We start from the raw sequence: 21,744 nt of genomic DNA on the forward strand, positions 1-21,744 counted from the left end.
AGTACATAGCTATATGCTTGAAGCGTTAGTGCGCTGCTGCTAAGTGTGCAGAGGCGAATGATGCCGTGGTATAGGCCGAGTTTCTTAGCGGCCGAAGAACTTTTGAGGAGAGAAATATTTTCGAGAATAAATGCAGTAGACTCCATGAATTCCGTCGGCTGCGTCACTACTTCGACTATATTGATTTCTTTAAAAGGCTTGGCGACAACTCGCAAAAAAAAAATTGAAGGAGAAAGGAAGCAATCTGAAGGCCTTATATTCACACCATGCACAATGGCTGCACTTTTTGCTGTTGGTACAATGCGTGAACTAAAAAAAAATAAAATCACTTCGGATACTGTACATGCATTATCTGCACAGTTCGTTACTCCATGCTCCTACACGAACTATGAAGCATTTTATGGAACAAGTAAAAATTTTCATGGAACGAGTAAAACTTTGCAAGAACTTGGAGGATTAGGATTGCGGGTGTGTCGCTCTGTAGTTAGGACTAATAAGCGTTGTAGGACGAGTAATTAATCTAAGTAAGCATACATCAACGTGAATAGGGGACACATGAGAACCATATTTTTTCAAGAGATGCTTTTATTCGTGTCTACTCTACATGCGCTGGCGACTGACAGCACCTTGTGCCGGCGCCGCCGCTGCTGTGGTTCCGTTTATATCAGATTGTCGGAGGCGTCTGTTCTGGATGGACATCTTGGCTGCGTCTACTCCTCGGTCAAGAGAAGCGTCCTGCTGTAAGTGGAAGAATAGCAATGCGTTAGGGTTCTCATTTTATTGTCGCTTCCATGCGCACCCATTTGTTTAATTTGACAGAGTAACTAAAACAAAATGTTTGCTCGCCATTAAGGGACACTAGAACAATATCTGAAGAACTCGAGGAAGCGCTGAAAATGAATTCTCAATATGTGAATATATTAAGGTGCAGTGGTAACTTTGTGTATTTTTAATTCACATTGTAATTGTAATTGTAATTTATTTCAGAGACTGAATGAGCACGCATCAAGTACCTTACCAAACGCATGGTGAAAGATGTGACGCCATAACACCCTCGTCAGCTAGTTAGCTAGTTGAGGTCAGTTCAAGTGTGTCGCGTCATAACTAAGTTTAACGTCGTTATAACGAAGTTTAAGGGGCCCGGCGATTACTTCGTTATAGGCCCTGTTCAGTGAGCTTCCAAGAGGAATCGCCATTCCTTAGTTATATGCATCATTGCGTTATAGGCCGTTTCGTTATAGCTTTGGTTCGACTATATGTCACACGCAACCTGGTTCTGATGACTACGAAATTCGCTACACCTCCGACTAATACGGCTTTGGGGATGGAAATGTTTCGCATCCACCAAAAAGAAAACTACATGTGGCTACGAGCCTTCCGCATCACATGGCGTCGAGCAGCTGAAAAGGCACCGAAAACTAAACTTTTATTTCGCATACTCACAACTGCAGAACAGTTGAACTAGCGTTAATTAGGGTGTCAAGAGCGCCGCTTTACGTTCGGAGTTCGGACAGAAAGGCAGTTATTGCGTCTCTATCGAAGAGTCATAGGTCGTTCGCCGCTTCGTGTTGTTCAATGCGATTTGCTATTAATTATTCTAACGCGTACGCTGTCCCAACACGTACATAACATGAAGAAAATATAGCCTCATTGCTCTCAATTTTAGAAGCGCGTTATGTGCACGAACAGAAATAAACGCAGTCACAAACGCGAGAGCTCCAGTCATCAATCAATGTGCGGTTGTAAACTAAAGACTTCACAAACTACACGAACGCACACGACACAACGCTCCATTGAATTGCAATAAGGAAAGCGCTGTGCTTTCCCACCCTAATATTGCATCAGTCCAGGTGAGAGTAACCACGTCCACATCCTTCCAGCGCTATTTATTCATTCAGCCTAGTAGTTTTCCTATTGGCGCATATAAAGCGAGGACGGCGGGGGAGTAATTTTTTGTGCTGTTGCAGATCGCACCTGAGCTGACTATGTTGAAAAAGGGCTAGTACTAAAACAGTGCAAACGTGCCTTCTCCTCCCCTCAAACGCGTCGCTGATCATGACAGTTTTTCGTTTGCTTGAGAAGATAAAGCGAACAGCGTCAGGCTTTCGACGTTGTCCTTCGGTCGGCATGCCGATGATTCTCGACCAGCTGCACAAGTTGCATAGTATTCGTCCAGAAATTGCTCTGAAACAAAGTAGCCGCATTCAAAGACATCTGCCGTGAAGAGTTTGCAGCGCCAGTCTACAATTTTCGAAGCTTCTCATATACTGAAAACGTGCGCGAAGGTGCGTTTCGACCAACGATGCTGTCGTGACAGCATTGGGCGTAGCAGCACCTCTTCATTTCGTTTCACTATACCGAACGCTTCTTTACGAAGGCGGATTGCTGGACAGCTGAGAGTTTGACAAAGCGTGCAGGTAGATAACTTTAGCCCAGCAACCATAGTCATGTAGAAACTTGAATGGCGCGGGAACAGCGAGGGTGTTTTGACGTCCCATTTGCAGCTTCTGGAGGCGGCCGCCAGTTCTGGAGGTACGATAAAGTATTGCAGAAACAAATCGATTTGCGCCACTTTTTTTTTCTTTGGGGGGGGGGGGGGGGGTTCGTAGTCAGCAGCCTAACTTGTCCTTGCATCAAATACTCCAGCTGCAAAATTTCGGTTCAATGTTCCTTTAACCGCGCTATTCTGTATCACGGCATGATCTCCGACCTGCTCCGACTGCATTATGACTAAAGGGCAGAGGCTCGAATCATGACAACCGGCCTAAGCAAAAATAAATTGTACAAGACGATCACCCTGACATGCCGCGAATGACAGCGGCAGCTGTGGATTGTCATATTATTTGGAGAGATTGAGACGCGTTTTGAAGAGGTGGTACTGTAGAGATTTGTAAGATGACAATGAGAGATACCTGCGAGAGTTGTTGTCACAGAAAATACTTTATGGTAGATTCGTCATGCGTTATCCTCTATTATTGGGTGATTAGAGGGTGACCTTGGGGTTCTTGCAATATCCCGGAGGTCCGGGTCGCCAGTGCGCTTACCACATCTTGATGCACGTTCTTTGCGTTTCTCGAGGGCGCCACGCGTTTTTCGCATACGCACTGGTTCCCGAGCGTGATAGCCGGGGTCCTGCGTGCCATGCCGTTATTACGCCTGCTCTGCTCAGTGCGTCCCGCTCGCTATTGCCGCTCCTCAAACGGAACCTAAGCCTTGCGTGGATGCATATACGGAAATCTGAGCAAGCAGCAAGTGTGGCAGAGCCATCACATTTGTGGCGAGAAACAAGAGGCGAAAGCACGTCTTTGACCATTGCAGCGGCGCCGAAAGAGACAGCACGAGCGGGTTTGTGCGGGAGGAGCATTTTCCTATTATTTTAATTTTTAACTTTTCGTGTGTGTGCAGTTTCTCGGAGCATGTGTTTCGCCTTTCTCACGCATGCGCAGTTTGTCGGAATATGTGTATTTGAGGGCGTAACATCGGACGCCGTCTCTCGCCGAGATGTCACACTAACAACTACCGTCCTAAATCAAAATCACTCGTTATCGTGCGACATTCCTAGGCGAAATATTCGCATGGGTCCTTTCTTTGTCAGGGAAGTGGATATTTCCGTTCGTGGCTGTCATTCACGCCTTCCTTCACAGCGTGTTATTATCTGGGTGCGGATATTATATCATCCAAACGTACACGTTGGTAATGTCTGCTGGCCACGCACATGACTATCGAACTACTGTTCCTTGGCCCATGACGGCGTCAACATTGCTAACATTGTTAAAAAAAGCAACAAAAAATGTAAGTTTTGGGGCGTACCCGTAAGTCAAAGGGGGAAGTGTGACGCTCTCATACAGTATCTCTGTTGGTGGCTGTCGAGAACAGCTACCAACTAGAAAAATGTCTGCCCTAAGCGAGATGTATCCTTTCGGTAACACCGGCTGACATCAAAGGGCCGCAATCAAGTGACCACGGGGCTCCCTCGGTACCTTTCCTCGCTTCCTAACCGTTACTTTCTGGGGACTAAGGTGCGGGGAAATACTCCGGGATCTGTGTGTCAGCTCTTCCGTGTTGCGATGTCTTTTCGCAGGCGGCAAAATAAATACATATGCGTTCTCCCGTCTCCAATTACGGCAAGCAACAAGTCATGCTTGTTGCAGTTTACGCCTCTAACAACTCACTCTTACTCGTCGGTTGAGCACTCGTCTTTCTAGGAGGCACATTCGCCTTATAGTAACTTGTTTTTTTTTTTTTTGCACATCTTCATCTTGGCATCCGTTAACTACAAACACGAAGGCTGAAAAATATTTTCAGTTGTTCCGGCTTGCCTCTTCTGCCGTTATCGTCAAACGACGCCCAATTGACAGCACATTCACTCACAGCTCACTACATTCCTGTGACAACCTTGATTTCGATTCTTTCTACAATTACTAAAAAAATTTTTGAACATGTTTCATTATTGGCGTGGAAACTTGTGCTGGAGGAGCACGCCGAAAAGTTTCCCAGGCATGTTTTTAACCCTGCTTTAAAAAATGAATTTTAAACTTAGTCATTTCAAACCCTCTAAATTTAAGGATAACTCTACTGACGTCTCGGAGCTGTAACGTCTGCATATTAGTGGTGTACAAAGTTTTTTTTTTTTTTGTAGCGAGAGCTACATTAACCGCAGTCTCGCCATTGCGCTGTGGGCCTCCCACTTGTGCGCATGCGCGAGGAGCCGAGTGACGTCACAGCTGCGCAGCTGGTGCGCTGCGCAACGCGCCCCTCGCCTCCGATCGAGAGGAGCCGCCGAGTGACGTCACAGCTGCCAGCGCCGCGCGCGACGCCGCGCGCCTTCGACCGAGAAAGAGACTGCGCACCTCTCGCTACATATATCCTGGCATAGCTGAGCTAAGCCACTGTTTTTTTTTTTTTCACCCGTTTTGTTTATTGGTAAGGGGTAAATATTTTCGCCATCAACCTGCGCTGCTATTACATACAGGCCACATATCGGCAACGAGATATATTGTGTCCGTTCCGAGAAATAAATGATTCATTGTATTATTCTTTCTCCTTTCACTTATCGGTGTGATTTCCACACGTGTTTGAGCATATTTATTTATCTGCTGCTTACGGAAAGGATTAATTTTCACTAAAACAGCTTATTAGGAAGCATGTCAGAACCTGATGACGGAAGTACAGCAAACTTGCTCGCTCCTTTAGCCTTGCTCACCTGGGCAAAGCCACGAGGGGCGTGCTATTGGGTTCCGTCCTGGGATATCGGGAACCACTGGCTGCATGTATCCCAGACGGCCTCACACATGGCGTACTTGATGTCCGCGTTGTTAAGGTCACCTGGGAGCGCAACACACAACATGCTTTTCAGTGCCCACATGATCAGAGATATTAAGATTTATCTGACCAGAGACAGCCCGCGTAAATTTGCGGGGGCCTTTAATCTGTCATGTCAGGTGGAGACCGGATAAAGCATTCAAATAGCAATAGCTACTTATATTTACATGGGCCGTTATTGCCGACGGCATACTGCTCTTTAAAAGCACTACCTTATTTAGCTAAGTACGTTCGGTTATGGCAATGTCACAGAAATTATGTGTTTTGCATATAAGAATTCCTTTTCAGTGCACTTGACAAAATCTAGATGGCGTGTTATGACCGACCTACTCAGTTCGGTTATGGCTATGTCACAGAAATTTTGCTTTTGCAAATAAGAACTCTCTTTCAGTGCACTTGACAAAGACTAGATGGCGGGTTATGACCGACCTACTCAGTTCGGTTATGGCTATGTCACAGAAATTTTGCTTTTGCAAATAAGAATTCCTTTTCAGTGCACCTGACAAAGTCTAGATGGCGTGTTATGACCGACCTACTCAGTGACCACTCTTAATTGGCTAGAACAACATGCAAGAAGATGGCATGTCGGGAACTATTTTTAAGCACGGATGCCTAGAAACGTCCTTTAAAATCTAGGACCTGATCAATAAAATCTTTCTTATATGAAATTTTCTCTCGTTGGATAAAATAATTGGTCAGTGCTCGGGAATGAGGTGAAGGAAGTTTTGTGAATTCAACTGCCTAGACACCGTATATATGGTAAGATTTGTTGCATGCTCGATCAACGCTTTAGAAGGCGGGTAAGCGGCTGACCTCTGGAACGCTTCCCGAAGATGCTGCCATTGAATGGCGGCTTGCGGTAGGCAGCGCACGCCATGTTTGTCATCACCGCCAGCAGCAGAAGCGTGCACAGCGTTAGGACGGCTCTCCACGACTGCATGGTGTTCCACCTGGACAGGCTTCTGTTTCTGCTCCACTACAGCAGAGAAGAAAAAAGCAAAAAAAATCAAGAAAATTTCACAGAGCTAATCTCAGCTAAGAGTTTAGCGTGTTCTGCAGTGAGCGCTTTTTATAGTGCCTTATAGCAGGCCTAAGTGAAGTGTTTTTGCTTAAAAACCTAGAATGTCGCTTGTTTCTTAAAGTAAGAAATACAAGCGGCACACAGTCGTTGCGACCGCATTTTTTATAGCTTCTTACAACGTAAAACGATTGCCTTGAGGTCGCTGAAGTGATTACTAATGCATTCCTTATCACGCAAAGCGGTACAAGTCTGAAACACTTGGTCAATGCCCGTATTTGCGTTGTCGGGGGCTTCGCGCTGCAGTCCAAAATCGCGCATTTTTGTGATAAAGCGCCTACAGGTGGCTTCTGCACTGTGAATTTAAAATTAGCCTATATGGGAGTAAAAAGGAAATAAGCCGTCCTCTAGCGCACTTCATCTTCGGGGCAGGGTATTCTGCCCAAGCCCTGGGAAAGATTTCCATACAGAATCATTTTGGAACCATCCAGAGATTTCTATAATAGTCATTGCCGAACGGAGAACGAAAGCTGAGCATATAATATGGACAGGGAGATCCAGCACACGTGTACAGTGCTGCACGTACTTGTATACAGCGCGCAAGCGGGAGAGTGCGGGGTATGTTGACGTGATCAGCGAGTGATCTATAGGCTCCAAACAATACCTTATCATGCATGCACTTTTCTATGGACCACTGATTGCTTCTTATGGCTCAGAAAACTGCATGAAGGCCGAGAAATGTCATTAATGCACACTGGAACTTGCCTTTCGAGGGCTCTAGACAAGTCAGCGAGCGTTTGTACACTGTGCTACAACTTGGGGTTGAGCTCAGGCTAGTCATGTCGAGAAGTATTCATTCCCACATTTCAAATAATAGGATAACCAACGACTGCATGATGTTTTAACGCCTTTTTATCAAGAAAATCAGTGGATTGAGAAAAGATATTTTTTTAGGAGGCGACGGGGGGGGGGGGGGGGGGGGGGGGGGGAGCAGCGCTTGTGCACTGAGAAGGACTTTTCGCTGACCATGGAAGGTGAAAGCATCTTGATCAGGTGTGCGTACTCACTAGGAGATGCAGCAGATATATGTGCAGTCAGTTTCGATGAAGGCAACAGGAACCTAAGCTGATTTGTGGCAGTTACAGGCTGCAGTTCGTTCCTTTAGGATAGCTGTTTTCTACCAAGATAACGATAACATTACCGAATTAGTTAACGTATTTATGGCGTACTGCGATAAAACTGGAGGTGTGACAAATACCGATAAATGCTCACGAGCCTGAAATAGTGAGTAGAATTCCGCACAGAGGTGTTTCGCAAATCTTTTATGGGCAACTACGGCAACGAAATATTTGCGAGTACCGTTTGAATATTACCACGAAACTAATGTGGGAGCAAGAATCGCAGGCTGTTAAAAGTGGTCACAAGGCTGGCAAGGTGCAGACCTTTCAATGTTAGCCCGCGCTACTGTATGCAATGTATTTTTGGAAACCAAAGTACAGTACATGCTACAAGTGTTTTATATATATACTCCGTTTAATACATAGCAGGCAACGCTGCTGAGGTTGCTGAAGTAGTGCGTCCGCGAAACTATATTACTCCGCCACGTATCATTCGTTCTTCTCAAAACTCCGGTCACTGTTTGGACGAAAATAAAGAGCTGTATAAAGCTATATGGTAGCATTGAAAATCACGATCGACGCTGTCAGGCGCCCAGTGTGCGGGCTCTCTGGCCATAATTTTCCCGGAGTGGGAACTACTTTTTGGGCGTGGATTGAGTAGGAGCGGTTCGCCCTACAAAGAGCGTATCATACCGCCACGTGTACTTTTTCTTTTGGAAGTCTCGACGAGTCGCATTACGAAAACGTGGCGCGAGGTAAAGAGAAGTCAAGGAGGTGCCATTCGTGGCACGTAAGATTTGTCAGAACGAAATATGCTTGTGTTCGCTTTGGTTTTATGGCGAACTACTTTTTGCGCGCGGACTTAGCCTGCGCGAACAGTCGCGCTAGCTTTGGCAGCTTTGCCTGCTATGTATGAAACGGAGTGTAGCGTGTTAACGTGCAGAAGATGCATGGCATCTTCGCTATCTCCATTTGTGGTTCAAGATGAGAAAGGTTACTAACGCACGAACCTTTTCCGATCCATCTGCACTGGTGGGGATCCCGGTATCTTTCATTCGTTCCGCTAGTTAGCTGTCGCTCATTTCATATATTTTTCGCGACCAGAAAGAATTGTTTTTGCACACACTGATAAAAGTACGTCCCAGAAATGCTTTAGCATGATTACGCTGTTTCCTGCTGTAATGTCGGAGCCGGTGCCATGAAAACATATTTGCGGGAACTGGTAATCTATTTCACCGTAATGAGTGTCCGTTTCTCTTCCGAATACTGAAGTAATCTGAAAAGAAAGAGATTATACAGTGACCTCGTTGATGTTCCGACGTCGGTTTCCCTGTTTAGGGCGAGATGTTCTAGACGTGTGTGTTATCACCCTGCGTAAAGTAATTTTTTTAAGCTTAACACAATCACCTTCCAACTAAAAACATAGCTAGATGTGGATGTCATTTTTGTCCCCTAGACAACCAACTACAATTTGTGTAAAATGCCTCAAACGATATGACGGGCTTTTATATAGAATGCTTAGACGGTATTTTTCGCTGGAATCTCCTTCAATTAACCTTTAAAATAGACGAGGGTGGGGTTCTGTACAGTACTATTTTGGTTCTGAGCCTCCATAGCCTCTGGAATACAAAAACGACAGTCAAGCATGCCGGCGCAAATGTTCTCTGTAGACATGAAAATTTAGAGATATATAGTTGAGTCTGTTATGAAGATTTGGCAGCGCTAGAAAACTTTTAGTGTTGACGTGTTAACGGAAGCAGATTGGCTTTTGTTTTTCGTGCCGCTTTGTTTTTTTTTTCCTAGGGGGGATGAAGGGGTATACTGTATTCGATTCTATGTCTGGTCAGGTAATAACAAAAAATAATAATTTTGTGGCACAATAATTTAGCGCAGAGTTTTCTTCTTTTTTTAACGCGACAGACAGCAATTCGAATTCCCGTGTTGGTAATAATTTTTGCTTGTCTTTCCTTATACCAAAAAATAACAGGACACCAACAATTTAAGGTCTTCCCTGGGCGTGTGCTACCCTTTAGATTCCATTCTTTGATGCTTTGGACTCAGAATCACCGCTTAAAAGCTGTGAGACGAGCCGGGAAGCAACACCGGTAGTTAGGGTACTGTGCTCCTGAGAGAAAGTTATTACGGAAATATAATTGCATCTAAATCATTTATTCAGTCATTCATTTTCATTTTAGTACCTTAAAGACCCCTCGCGGGGTATTACATAAGGGGTGGGATGGGCAGAAAAGGTACAAGACAATGCAATTTGTGATCATGTACAAAAAAGATTAGATTTCTAGCAAATGATGAAGGACAGGTGATGTGGACGATATGCTGGGGAAGGCCGTCTTCTCTTTACCGTCTTATCTGGGTGCCTCGTACCTTTTAGGTTCCATTATGAGGTAATTTCGTGCAAAATCACTATTTTCAACAGTTCTCAGACTAGCTAGGAGGAGAAACCTAAAGTTGTAGTACTATTCCGCTGAATCGTGAACTGCTGGGTGGGTGAGTACATGTTCAAGTGAGAAAACCAGCGAAAACGGACGCAGGGCAAGGAGAAGACAGAGAGAGGCTGTCGCCGTTGAGAAATGGAATTAGTCGCAGAGGTACGCGTGTTCACGTAATCAGCGGGGAGCGCGCCCACCCGAAGACGGCAAAGAGAGCGTGAGGAACATGCAGTTGTGTTCACGTGATCTACTACATCACGACCAGCGGCGCCTCGCTCAACCGGAAACCCGCTCATTAACAGGCCAGCTGTTAAACCCATTACCACTGCGACGAGGGGTCGGAGATTACTTGGTTCGAGCTCCTTGGCGTCGCGTCTGATACCAATCGAGATGTATCAAATGGTACCCCTCACCTTATTTAGCCCTTTATCGCACAGTGCCGCAAATGTACAACATACTGTATGCACGCACAGTGCTAGCCGCATCCTTGAAATGGGTCCCTCGTTCAAGTCATGTCACGCCACAACACACCCCAAAGCACTTCTAACATTGACCTTGATGAAGCGCAGAATGGGCTAGAGTCAACAATACACACCTGTAACCAAACGCAACCTTAAGATCCACGGCGCCGCTCTTGAGCGAGGGCGCACTCCCCAGACCACCCCATTACCTCCGCTCTCACCTCCAAAAAATTCTTTCAGCTCCCATTCTGGGCAAATTATGGCGAACATCACCCGAACCTGAATCTGACTCCAAACATCCCGGCGAATTTATCCTGTATACATTCCGAAACTCCCCGTAGCCATAGTATCTAGCGGAACAAAAAAATCGGACTAGGGTGGGTTTTCAACCAGCGGCGGTGCTAACATGTAAGCTTCGTTTCTCGTTACCTAAGAAAACTGTTTTTGCGGTCGTTTCATGCGTACAATATGTGCACCAGTACCATCAGCTGCACTTTAATGTAGAAAGGCTGAAATTCTTTGTATTTGAGGTTAACATGTACGGCAGCCAGTCAGAGGACGGATTATCAAGTTTCATTATTTCTATATCTTTTGCAGTCGCTTCTTTAAAAAGCTCTCTAACTGGCCATGCGTCAAGATCTGCGTGATGCACCGCCATCTTGCTTCTTCAAATAGTATGCAGGCCCAAAGCCATGAGGAGATATTTTGACTCCTTCCGTGAAATTACTGACACACGACACCTTCATTCGACTTAAACCTGAATACGCATGCGCTATCTGGGACCCATACTAAGCTAACCACATCAACTTACCTGAGTCCGTACACAACCGTGCTGCGCGTTTTATCTTTCTTGATTACTAATATATGTCTAGTACTACTGGCCGCCGTGGCGGCTCAGTGGTTATGGTGCCTGGGCTGCTGACCCGAAAGATGCGGGCTCGATCCGGGCCAGTCGCATTTCGATGGAGGCGGAATGCTAGAGGCCCGTGTACTGTGCGATGTCTCTGCACTCTGAAGAATTCCGGGTACTCAAAATTTTCCGGAGCCCTCCACCATGGCGCTCCTCATAGCCTGAGTCGCTTTGGGACGTTAAACACCATGAAAAACTAAAAAAAAAACCTAGGGCTACTGAACTCAAAGCGAAAGTTAATCTGCCGAACCTTCTATATCGCCGAGAAGTCCCTCGCCTCTTCCCCTTCCGTAAATTATATCATTAATCCCCAGAACCCTGCTATTTTACCAACACACCGCCACTCCTACCGCCTCAGCCATGAGGAGACCATGCACCCAACTTCAGCCTGTTCACCAGCCCATATTTGCTCATTTTTTGTACAAATGTCCCAAGACTGGGATGTTCTTTCTACTGCTGCGGTCTTCAATTGCAATCACAACCACCTGAAGTGTTTCACTGAACTCATCTGTAATTGCGAACGCCCACCCCTCAAGCAAACCCCTTCACAAGGACGTTCGAAGTATTGAAAATAAAGACATAAGTGTGGCACGCCATCCTTGTTTTCAGTGTGAAGGTATATCATGCCGTAGGGTTCAAGTGGAAGCAGCATTGGAGGACGTTCCAGAAAAAAAAGATCACATACATTGCAAACAGTGTGCAGTTTTTGCATATTCAGACGGGCACCGGGCAGCAGTTCCATTACGTACCAGAGCCGCCGCGGTGGCTTAGCGGTTATGGTGCTCGGCTGCTGACCCGAAAGACGCGAGTTCGATCCCGGCCGCGGCGGTTGAATTTCTTTGGAGGAGAAATTCTAGAGGCCCGTGTACTGTGCGATGTCAGTGCACGTTAAAGAACCCCAGGTGGTCGAAATTTCCGGAGCCCTCCACTACGGCGTCTCTCATAGCCTTAGTCGCTTTGGGACGTTAAACCCCATAAACCAACCAACCGTTACGTACCAGAATTTGCTGACCAACAAACCATGACAAACTGCCACGTCCAAACACTGACAGGTCCAGTTAATTAGATCGTTCTATTTTCTCTCTTAAGTAAGCATCCCTACTTCCCTAATAGGGCTCGCTCTCACAGTAGAATTCAGGAGGGAGGGCGAGAAGGAAAAGTAGGGATGTTAAGCGGAAGAAGGAACTGGCTTGGTACCCTGCAGTGGGGGAAAGGGAAGGAGGGGACATAAAGGTGAAGGAGAATAGGGAGTAACGCTTAAGTACATGGGTAGGGTCGTGGCCCGAGATGTTTGTTTGCGAAAACACTCGTGGTTCGCGACCATTCACCATCTCGAAGCCCCAGACACTTTCCCCAATTCACCGTACTCCAACCTGCATCGCAGAAAATTCACGTTTTTAAAAACTTCCAAGATGTTTTCATAATTAGTGCAGAAAACAGCAACCTGGATGCCAACCTTTTCCATGTGCAATCGAAATTGAGCAACACAGTTGCTTTGAAGGATACCTAAGCAGAGTTACTCAATATATAATAAAAACAACTGGGAAGGCTCCCTTGGTGAACAGACTAGTCAACCTTAATTCGGTTTCCCACGTTTTTGTTCAGAATAAGGCGTGTTGTGCAACCACTTAAAGCCATTTTTATCTCATCAAAAATAATTGCTCAAACGTTAACATTTTCTAGCCGGGAAAAACGAATATTTTTAGAGACACGGTCAAGAGCTTTTTCCAAGTCTACTTGAGTGTTACGGCGAGCGTTACGGCTCTTCAGACAGGGGGAGAGACCTTAAGAACGCAGCGAGCCAGCCGAAAGAAGAAGGTGGAGCAAGCGCATGTTAAAGCAATTGCAGCGACCTGCGTGACCAGCCCTGTCCACGTGCCGAAGAGCAGGTGGGGCCGGTGCATGCACACCGAAAGCCGGGGCTTTCGCCTCGGCTTGGTTGCGCCGGCGTCCCTCCGTCCACCGCCGCGCCAACGCAGCTGCAATAATTGTGGTCGCGGTCGTGCAGTCGACTTCAGCCGCGACCTGTAGCGCGTGCTGACACCACCTGCTGTTCTTCGGAAGCGAGCATTCGTAACTCGGGTCGCCACTCGCCAAAGCGACGAAGATAGCTGAGCGTGCTGTCGTTATGAGGAGCCAAGCAAAAGTGGTATATGACAGAGGCTCCAAGACTCGAGTGCGGCTACCATCGCCTATCAACCGTCCAAGAATGCGCTGCGCCTTTTCTGCAATGCATTAAGAGCTTGCATCTGCCCTCGACGATGGCACATACTATCAAGTTTTCTGCATGACTTGCGTTATCGCTTGCGAGCGAAGAGTAAAGCAGCGATGGAATCCAATGAATGGCCGAGATGAAATCGCTGTACAACACGCAGGATTTAAGCGCTGCAGCCGGCAGCCCTAACTTTGTCTTGATAGCAGCCTTAGAAAGCCGGCAGCGCGCGTTTCCGCTCCGGTGCGCCCGTTGCTTTTATCGCTTCTTTTGTCGTGATAACCGTTCCGAGGGAAAGTTTCGAAAACTTCGAGTTATGTTCTGTCCCCCGGTTCGCCATAGTTCCCGTACGGTGTTAGAGTTTGCCGAGAGCGAGAACTAAGCGCATTTCAGGCTTAAAGGGCAGCTCCCGCATTTTTTGAGATTACCATATTTTAATGACACCTATACTGCAGGCATTTTTCTCACTGCTGATTGCTTTCACCAAGTTTGACAGCCGTGTGACATTTTATTCCGGTGCAAATCGATTTTAAAGGTCGCTGTTTCCGTGTACTCAGTTCAGATTACTTCTTCGGGCAACACTACATTTTGAACCCCACAGACATTCGCTGCACGTTAACGCCCGCTCAACGCTTCAGCAACAATGGAGTATGCGGCTTGTATTTGGTCGGCTCAGGCATTTTATGAAAGGACTGGTGATTTTAAGTGTGCTATTACACCATTTAACGCGAGTACACGGGTTTTTCGGCAAAGGTTTTCATCACCTGATCTCACCCCACCGCTCTCTGTGCATGCGCTGCATTGCTATAGCGACAGAGAAGCGGTTATGTGCGTCGTCTACTTCCCACGGCGCCGTGGCCCCGAAGCTGCGGTGCTCAGGAATCGATTTATATGGCTATGCAGCTTCCACTACTTGGCCACAGAAAGCGGTCCCCGAGTCCAAGTAACGTGCTTTGAGCATTCTGCATGAGCAGCGCCGGGGGAGAAGGTAGGTAGAGGGGAGTCGTCTGCTTCCACGGTGGCGTTAACTGAATATGCACGTAGGTGATTAGCATTGCCGGATCGCGTGGATGACGAAGGTCTACGCATAGCCCTCCCCTCTTCTGGGAGACGGCGAGCATTTGTTTTGTCTACACACGCAATTAGTTTTAATTCGCATTTCCTTGCGAAGGGCGAGCACTGTGCACTCCCACGAGCACTGTGCATCACGAGCATCCCACGAGCACTGTGCGCTAATAGTAGTGGTTTATTGAAAGAAAAGTACAAAAAAGGAAGGAAAGCATTTGGCCGGCCGCGGCAGTTGCAGTCTAATATCCTAAGCTCCGGAGCTGCGCCGGCGGAAATGAAAGTGACAGAGAGAGGATAGCGAGAAATGATAGCGATATAGTGAGAAGCGATAGGGGAGAGCTGTGCGTTGTATTTACGAAATACGAAATCTAAAAAAAGTTTACCCCTCTCGCGTGCAAGATTCCAGGCACTGCCGAAGTATAACCGCGCTTGAGCTACCACTTCCCATATTTACACAACGCTAAAATACACTGTATACACGAAGTTGCGCGGACGTAGCGTCCTGTCGCTAATTAATCGCCCCGCACGGCATACTGCGTAAGTGGTAGGGGTGGGACACCCGGCCGCATGTCGTTCGAAGTAGCCCACACAGGGCGTTCACGTTACGCGCGCACTACCTGGTGTTGAGCAAGCGGGAAGTCAAGCCCGCCTGCTCGATGAATGCACAGAGGCTCACCATTGTTCTTCCACACTGCCGCGCGGCCACAGGAGTGCCTTGAGACTGTCCGGGATGACGCCCAGCGCCCTGTACGCCGCGAGCATCTCGCGACGCGGCTCTGAGAAAGCGGCACTGCGCAGGAGCAGGTGCTCCAATGTCTCCACTGCACCGCTATCACTGCACGTGTCGCCGAGCAAAAGACTGTAGCACATGCGTCTTTCACCGGGCCACAAGCAGCCGACGCTCATTAGGAGGGTCCTCGCACACTGGAGGCGCGACATAGGACGACACAGCAAGATAGGACGACAGAGCGTCCTATCTTGCTCGGTTCGTGTCTTAATGGTGCGCTGTTTTATTGTTTTTTTTTTTTTACAAATACTGCAGCCTTGCTCTGCGAGGGGCACAATCTCGGGATCTCGGTCTAACGGTTCGAGACTGGGCCGATTGTGCCGCAAGCCACGCGCTGCGTGTTGGCATTTCTTTTCATAGCGATAGTGCTTCAGAGTCACTTGACACCTTCAAAGCCATTCGCGATGCAGGCTGTATCATTATCTTAGCGTGTACTTCAGAAGCTGACTCGACGGCACAAGCACAGTGTCAAGAAACATGCAGTTGTGATAATCCGCATGCTTGAACCTTGGAGATAGCAAGAGCGCTCAGTTCCGAAAGTTATGGTGATATAGGCGAGGTCGCTTTGAACGTCCACAAATTCCTCGCCATATGGTGCATATTCTGTCCACATGTTTACTTGCTTCTTTGAATCAAAAAACGTCTCCTAAGAATTTCTTCGTAAAATGCCGCTGACATGACACACGCAGCAAGGCGCAATACGGCAACGGACGAAGCTTGCAACGCTATGGCAGTTCCGCCGCCCACAAATTTGACTGCAAACTGAAGCACTTGACTAGAACTTGCATCCCCGCGAGTGGCTTTGGGATTGCGGCGCCTGAGGAAGCAGACAACGCGCCAAGCCGCGTCTCCGTCGCTGCAGCAACGATGCGCATGCACAGAGGGCAGGGGAAGTGAGGCCCGGATTTTTTTTTCTCGTTTAGATGGGGGTGAAACGCAAGGCGGCATGTACAGTACGATGTCAGTGCACGTTTAAGAACCCCATGTCGTCGAAATTAATCCTGAGATATCGTACGGCTTCCCTCTTTGCCCATGTGTCTCTTCTGGACGTTAAATCACGTACGCGTACATATGGGTCTTGCAGCGCTATCAAAGCACAATAGCTCCAAAAAAACGTCATGCTAACTAGCCACTACTCAAGCATCTCCCTCTATGTTACCTCATCACTGCTTGTCACATTATAGTTGGAAATTTTTACTGTGCATCTGGTTCTCTTTCCTCTGTTTCCATCAGCAGGGTACAGTGGTTTTGCGCTGCCCATTCGCGAAGCGGTCATAGACAAGGGAAGTTTCATGTCCAACAGTCTTGGACAAAATTTATGATTATTGGAAAATTGTAACCTACTGGTAAAGAAATATTGAAGGTAATGGTCTATTCTTCCTACGTGTAGCAAAATCTTTCTTTTAGTCGCTCGCATCGAGCAGCCGATGACTTTTTGCTGAGCCTGGCGCAAGACTGAAGAATAGTGAAGGCCTGCCAGACCTGTTATTGGTGCTTTCATGAACGAGAGCGCCGCGAGTGGCAATTATTTCTTACCAGTGCTCAATCACTTGTACTAACCTTTTTTACTCGCGACTGTACCTTAGGCAGGCTTTGTGATCTGGTCAGGTGGGTAATACTCACATCACCCTTCGAGCGGGCACCAACAAAGCGTGAGGAGGCAAGGCGTACGCAGCTATAGTTATCACTATTTCGCACTGAAGGCGGTCCAAAAGTCTGCGAACTTTTTCCGGCGCATGATGGGATTCCTCGCCACAGTACCAAGCTGATTTTAGGGGCTTCATGCCTCAGTTGCAAAATGTTCACTAAGCTTCAAGGCTCTTAATCACAAGCGTTGGTTGGCGTTAACTTAGCGTGATTGCCTAAATCTCCACAATACTAAAGCTCTTCGCATGCTAGACAGACAATAGCGACTGCTGTCGTCTTAATGGTTATCTGGTTGGCCATACTGATAATCATCTCCAGAGCGTTAGCGTGTGACAAATCGTTCTTACCGGCTTCGCAGATACGTAAAATACTCTAACTGCTTAGTAGGAGTGATCAAAGGGATTTATTACTCTCATTCATTTTATTACCGCCAATGGTTTACATAAGTAATGCAGGATGGGACATATCTATACTTGATTCCAATTTAGCAGCAGCCTTTACGGCTGGTCATTCTTGTGCTGGTACTGCAAGTGCCCCTATCATCGAGGTCACGTTTTCATAATTTCTCCTTATAAAGTGTTCTCTTGCAACTGACCAGTACGTTTTATTCTGGGCTGTCATGGCTTTGGCTATTGTTTTGCTCGCTGGTGCAAGTGGCTTGTGTAAAGCGCTCCTGCGTGAGATAATCTTCATGAATAAGCTGCCCGTTGTTCCCACATACCCAGCAATTATGGACAAAAAAAATGTTTAATAGGAAAGAGTTTATGAACGCATTTTTTCTATATTGTTACCAGTGAACTGGTTACTCTATCAGCGGACTCGACTCGTGAATGAATCGTGAACGACGAAGTGGCGGTGCGCTGGACGACGACGACGCTGACAGTGTGAAGCTGGACCCTTGGAGTCTCTGAGCTGAGTGCTGGCCATCGCAGCGCAGCCGTCAATGCACATCCCGTAGCATCCCCGTAAAAATATTGTAAGATTTCATTATAACGATCAATTATAACGATCATTATAACGATCATTATAACGATACATTTTCTTGTTATTACTGTTTATTGCTGTCGTCAAAAGCGTTCTCCATTGGCTTTCTATTCTCCCACCCCATCATGCGCCGAAAAACGTTCGCAGGCTTTTTGACCGCCTTCAATGCGAAATAGTGATAATGATAGCTGCATACGTCTTGCCTCCTCACGCTTTGTTGGCGCCCGCTCGAAGGGTGATGTGGGTATTACCCGCCTGACCAGATCACAAGGCCTGCCTAAGGTACAGTCGCGAGTAAAAAAGGTTAGCAGAAGTAATTGAGCACTGGTAAGAAATAATTGCCACTCGCGGCGCTCTCGTTCTTGGAAGCACCAATAACAGGTCTGGTAGGCCTTCACCCATCTTCACTCTTGCGCCAGGTTCAGCAGAAAGTCATCGGCTGCAATGAATTCAATTTTAAGACGAAAGCCAGATGTGGCCCATTAGCAACGAAACCCGTCGGCGTTGTTGTCGGTGTCCAGGAAAAGTGGTCCAGAAAACCCCCAATGACGTCATCAGCTAAGAAAAAAGTTCCTTCCGAAGGTGAGGGGAATTCAACCAAGGACTTTGAGATTTCGAGGCGAGCACGCAATCCAGAGGCCACAAAATCACGCTGGCTCTTGGTGAACAAAGGCGAACCAAGTGTATGCATTGCCCTACGATTGTATACTAATGAGTAGGTGCCTCATTAGAAAGGAAGGAACAAGTACAAATTTAAAAATTAATGCTTTCACCTTCAAAGCACGTAAGCAGTCTTAAGTACTGCGTTGGCTAAGTGGTTATGGTGCTCAGCTGCTGACCCGAAAGACGCGGGTTCGATCCCGGCCGAGGCTGTTGAATTTCTTTGGAGGAGAAATTCTAGAGGCCCGTGTGCTGTGCGATGTCAGTGGTCGTTAAAGAACCCCAGGTGGTCGAAATTTCCGAAGCCCTCCACTACGGCGTCTCTCATAGCCTTAGTCGCTTTGGGACGTTAAATCCCATACACCAAACCAACCAAACCAAACCTTTCCGTAATTCCTTCTCCTCCGCCTAGGTGGTCCTCCGTCACTTGAGCTGATCTTTATCACTTGCAACTGTACATCGCTCGCCTTGAGCCCAGCGCCACTAATTTCCTCTTTAAAGCCTTCTCCGCCATAAGTTTCTGTAGTGACAGCTCTCAGCGCTTCAACATCGAACAGGTCTCGTGGAGCGCCATCTGCACTGCATGGCGTCGAAAGGGGCATGGAATCGCTACTGGCTGGCTGGCCAGTCGGCTTCGTAGCGCTCCTTCTCTCAAATGCAGTCGAAAAGTCGGCGATAACAGACCCTGCTGCTGCATAACAGTTGCGAAGTGCTGGAGAGTGGTCACTCGGGAGGCGAGCTCGTCATGACCGCACACTTAGAGCAGTCGAATGGGAGACCAATAAGCCCCAGCGTCAAGAGACCGCAGTGCGTACAGCCTAGGCTGAGCCAAGGTGGCTTCAGCGTCAAGACTCCCCAGGGCGTGCCACATAAACCAGAGGAAGGAGGCGTTGAAGGCAAGCGAAAGCGGATCGAGTCACGAAGGCTCTTCCCAAACAATGCCCGGAGGAGAGTTACAGTTGCTCTGTGTGTGCTACACGCAGTGGTCCTGCAACAGCCTGACGGCGTTACCGTCGTATTGCCACTGGGTACTGCAAGAGGCGTGACCGAATGCCGACCTCACTTAATTCCAGCTGTAGCGTTGATGTAATCGTGGCGTCAAGCTTGTTTATTTTCGAAATCTTTATCACATGCAGTAAAACGGAGAGTTGAGCCATTTGGTAGTTGGTTGTGTTGTTTCACGTGTGTCAGGCATATTTTATCTCACTACTTCCTGCAACAGAGTGGAAGCTACCATTCATGACTGAGAGGTTGCCCCTCACGACGAATTCCAGGCATGAGTGGTCGATTTCTGAGCACATGACAGGACAGCGTGCTTGCAGAAGTTGTCGCCTTATGCGTTTGGCTGCGACCGCAGTGAAAGAACTATAGCAAGGTAGGGTGTGAGAACTGCAGATTACATTTTAAATACTGTCGAAGGCGCCTCATGCATGTTAGCAACCTCTTTAGGCACACAGCCCCTCCGTATGCAGGACAAGAGAGAACGCAGCTCTTAACATACCAGTAAACCTACGTACTCGAATCCATACGTTATAAACGACTAAAACTTTCAATTATGCAAACGCATTAACTTTCACTTCAGGTATATGTTTGACGGCGTTCACATATCATCCTCTCAGAATCTGTTCATATAGGCGATAATTTAGGTTTTGAGTCTTTAATCAATCGCTGCACTACTTTGCGAGTGGCATTATTACAGCCTTAGAAATATTTGCAATGTACTACCAGAAAATACGGGTGAGCCTCGATTAACTACTACGTACAACTTTGAAGATTATTTACTTCCACTCCACTAACAAAGAATTTGCTATTTCAAAAGTCATTGCACCTCAGTGCTCAAGTTCACTTGAAAGCGTGCAGTTTTATGACGACATTCTACCGGCACCAACTATCTTCGGTTTTGTCGTAGCAGGCGAGTGCAGTCAAAAGCTTTGCAGCATTTGTAAGCGCTTTAGACAAGTAGATGAGCTCTGAAGTCTAAACTAAGAACAGAAACTACTTTTTTTCCTAATTTTGCTTTCTTCTAAATGCACCTTTGACGAGTTACATGCTTTGCGTGCGAAAAACTACTCTATGAACCCCAGTCCCAACCCCTTCCTTTGCTACGAAGCACCAGGACATCACTTCTATAGCTTGTAACTTCGGTGGCGGGGTATAGTCAAGGCAACTAGACACTTATTCAGTTTCTTCCTTTATAAAAAAGCAGCAGGACATTTTCTTAAACTTTGTTGGCGATGTAGTTGTCAACTAGACATTGTATAAAACATATTATCATTCATTAATATGGGTTCAGGTAAGTGTTGACTAATGCATTCACAACTTCACGCTTGAATAAAATCACAGCACCCAAAATTCAGTCAGAAGCTTTCAAAAACAAACAGAACTAAGGTCGTAAAATCTAAAGCATGCCTAAACAAACAGCACTGAATGATCAACAGCCATTGGCTGGCCATTCAGTCAGGAAACGTGTTGCTTGCAGTTAATCGCAGTTAACTCTTGCCCTCTGCATAGTTCCACAACGCTGCTACCACCCAATAAAATAGCGGCCGCAATAGTTCTGTACACGGAACTTCGTGTCCTCCATGGTGTACTGGCGTACCCACGTGGTTTAAAATTCGCTCTCTCTCTTCGAAGCGCATTGTACAAGGCACTCCTGTACAACTTTCTTCTCTTTATGTGGTGTGCACAGCGCGTGTCGAGGGTGAGCTTGTATCACACATGGAGGAAAGCACCCACCATCTCTCAGGAGGCCAGGATGATGGCTTCGCATACATGGAGTTCAAAGCCTCGGAGCTCGCATTAGCGGAGGGCACCGTGGCCATACACTCACCGAGACTTGGCAGGTCCTTCCAGGGACGTCGAGTCAGCCTAGAGTGTCCGGGCCCTTGGCATCGGCGGCTTCTTATAGGGTGCGCGTGGGTGCCGTCGGGGGAGGAGTCGCCGGGGGCCGCAGCCCGGAGGCCCGCGAATTAGGGAGCGGAGCAGCGCGCCGGGCCACTCGGGACGGCCGGCGACAATTTGCGATGCAGCGGCGGATTGAACGGGCGGCGCGGCGGCAGCAAGCGGCGGCTCAAGGAGGGCCGACCGTTCATTAGGCGCACGGCCCCAAG

The 21,744-nt window shown here is 47.3% G+C and overlaps 1 protein-coding gene across 2 annotated transcripts; it reads right to left on the bottom strand.

The window, feature by feature from the left end:
* Positions 1 to 576: 576 nt before the first annotated feature.
* SIFa (neuropeptide SIFamide) lies at positions 577 to 21,496 on the bottom strand. Of its 2 annotated transcripts, none has more exons than XM_089550682.1 (4): positions 21,465 to 21,496; positions 6,136 to 6,298; positions 5,204 to 5,325; positions 577 to 735 (listed from the first exon to the last, which is right to left on the bottom strand). In XM_089550682.1, the coding sequence occupies exons 2-3, from the start codon at positions 6,260 to 6,262 to the stop codon at positions 5,228 to 5,230; spliced, it is 225 nt and encodes a 74-aa protein (XP_089406808.1). In that variant the 5' UTR covers positions 6,263 to 6,298; positions 21,465 to 21,496; the 3' UTR covers positions 577 to 735; positions 5,204 to 5,227. The 2 variants fall into 2 exon arrangements, with proteins under 2 accessions (XP_089406808.1, XP_089406807.1); XM_089550681.1 differs by having other exon boundaries at positions 577 to 738.
* Positions 21,497 to 21,744: the final 248 nt, after the last annotated feature.

This window comes from Amblyomma mixtum, chromosome 6 (assembly GCF_055824585.1).
Source record: "Amblyomma mixtum isolate Tamu chromosome 6, ASM5582458v1, whole genome shotgun sequence".
Taxonomy (NCBI): domain Eukaryota; kingdom Metazoa; phylum Arthropoda; class Arachnida; order Ixodida; family Ixodidae; genus Amblyomma; species Amblyomma mixtum.

Coding starts and splice junctions, on each gene's coding strand:
- SIFa (XM_089550682.1), bottom strand. CDS start 6,262: ATGCAGTCGTGGAGAGCCGTCCTAACGCTGTGCACGCTTCTGCTGCTG. Junction 5,326..6,135: donor CTTCGGGAAGCGTTCCAGAG/GTCAGCCGCTTA, acceptor TTGCGCTCCCAG/GTGACCTTAACAACGCGGAC.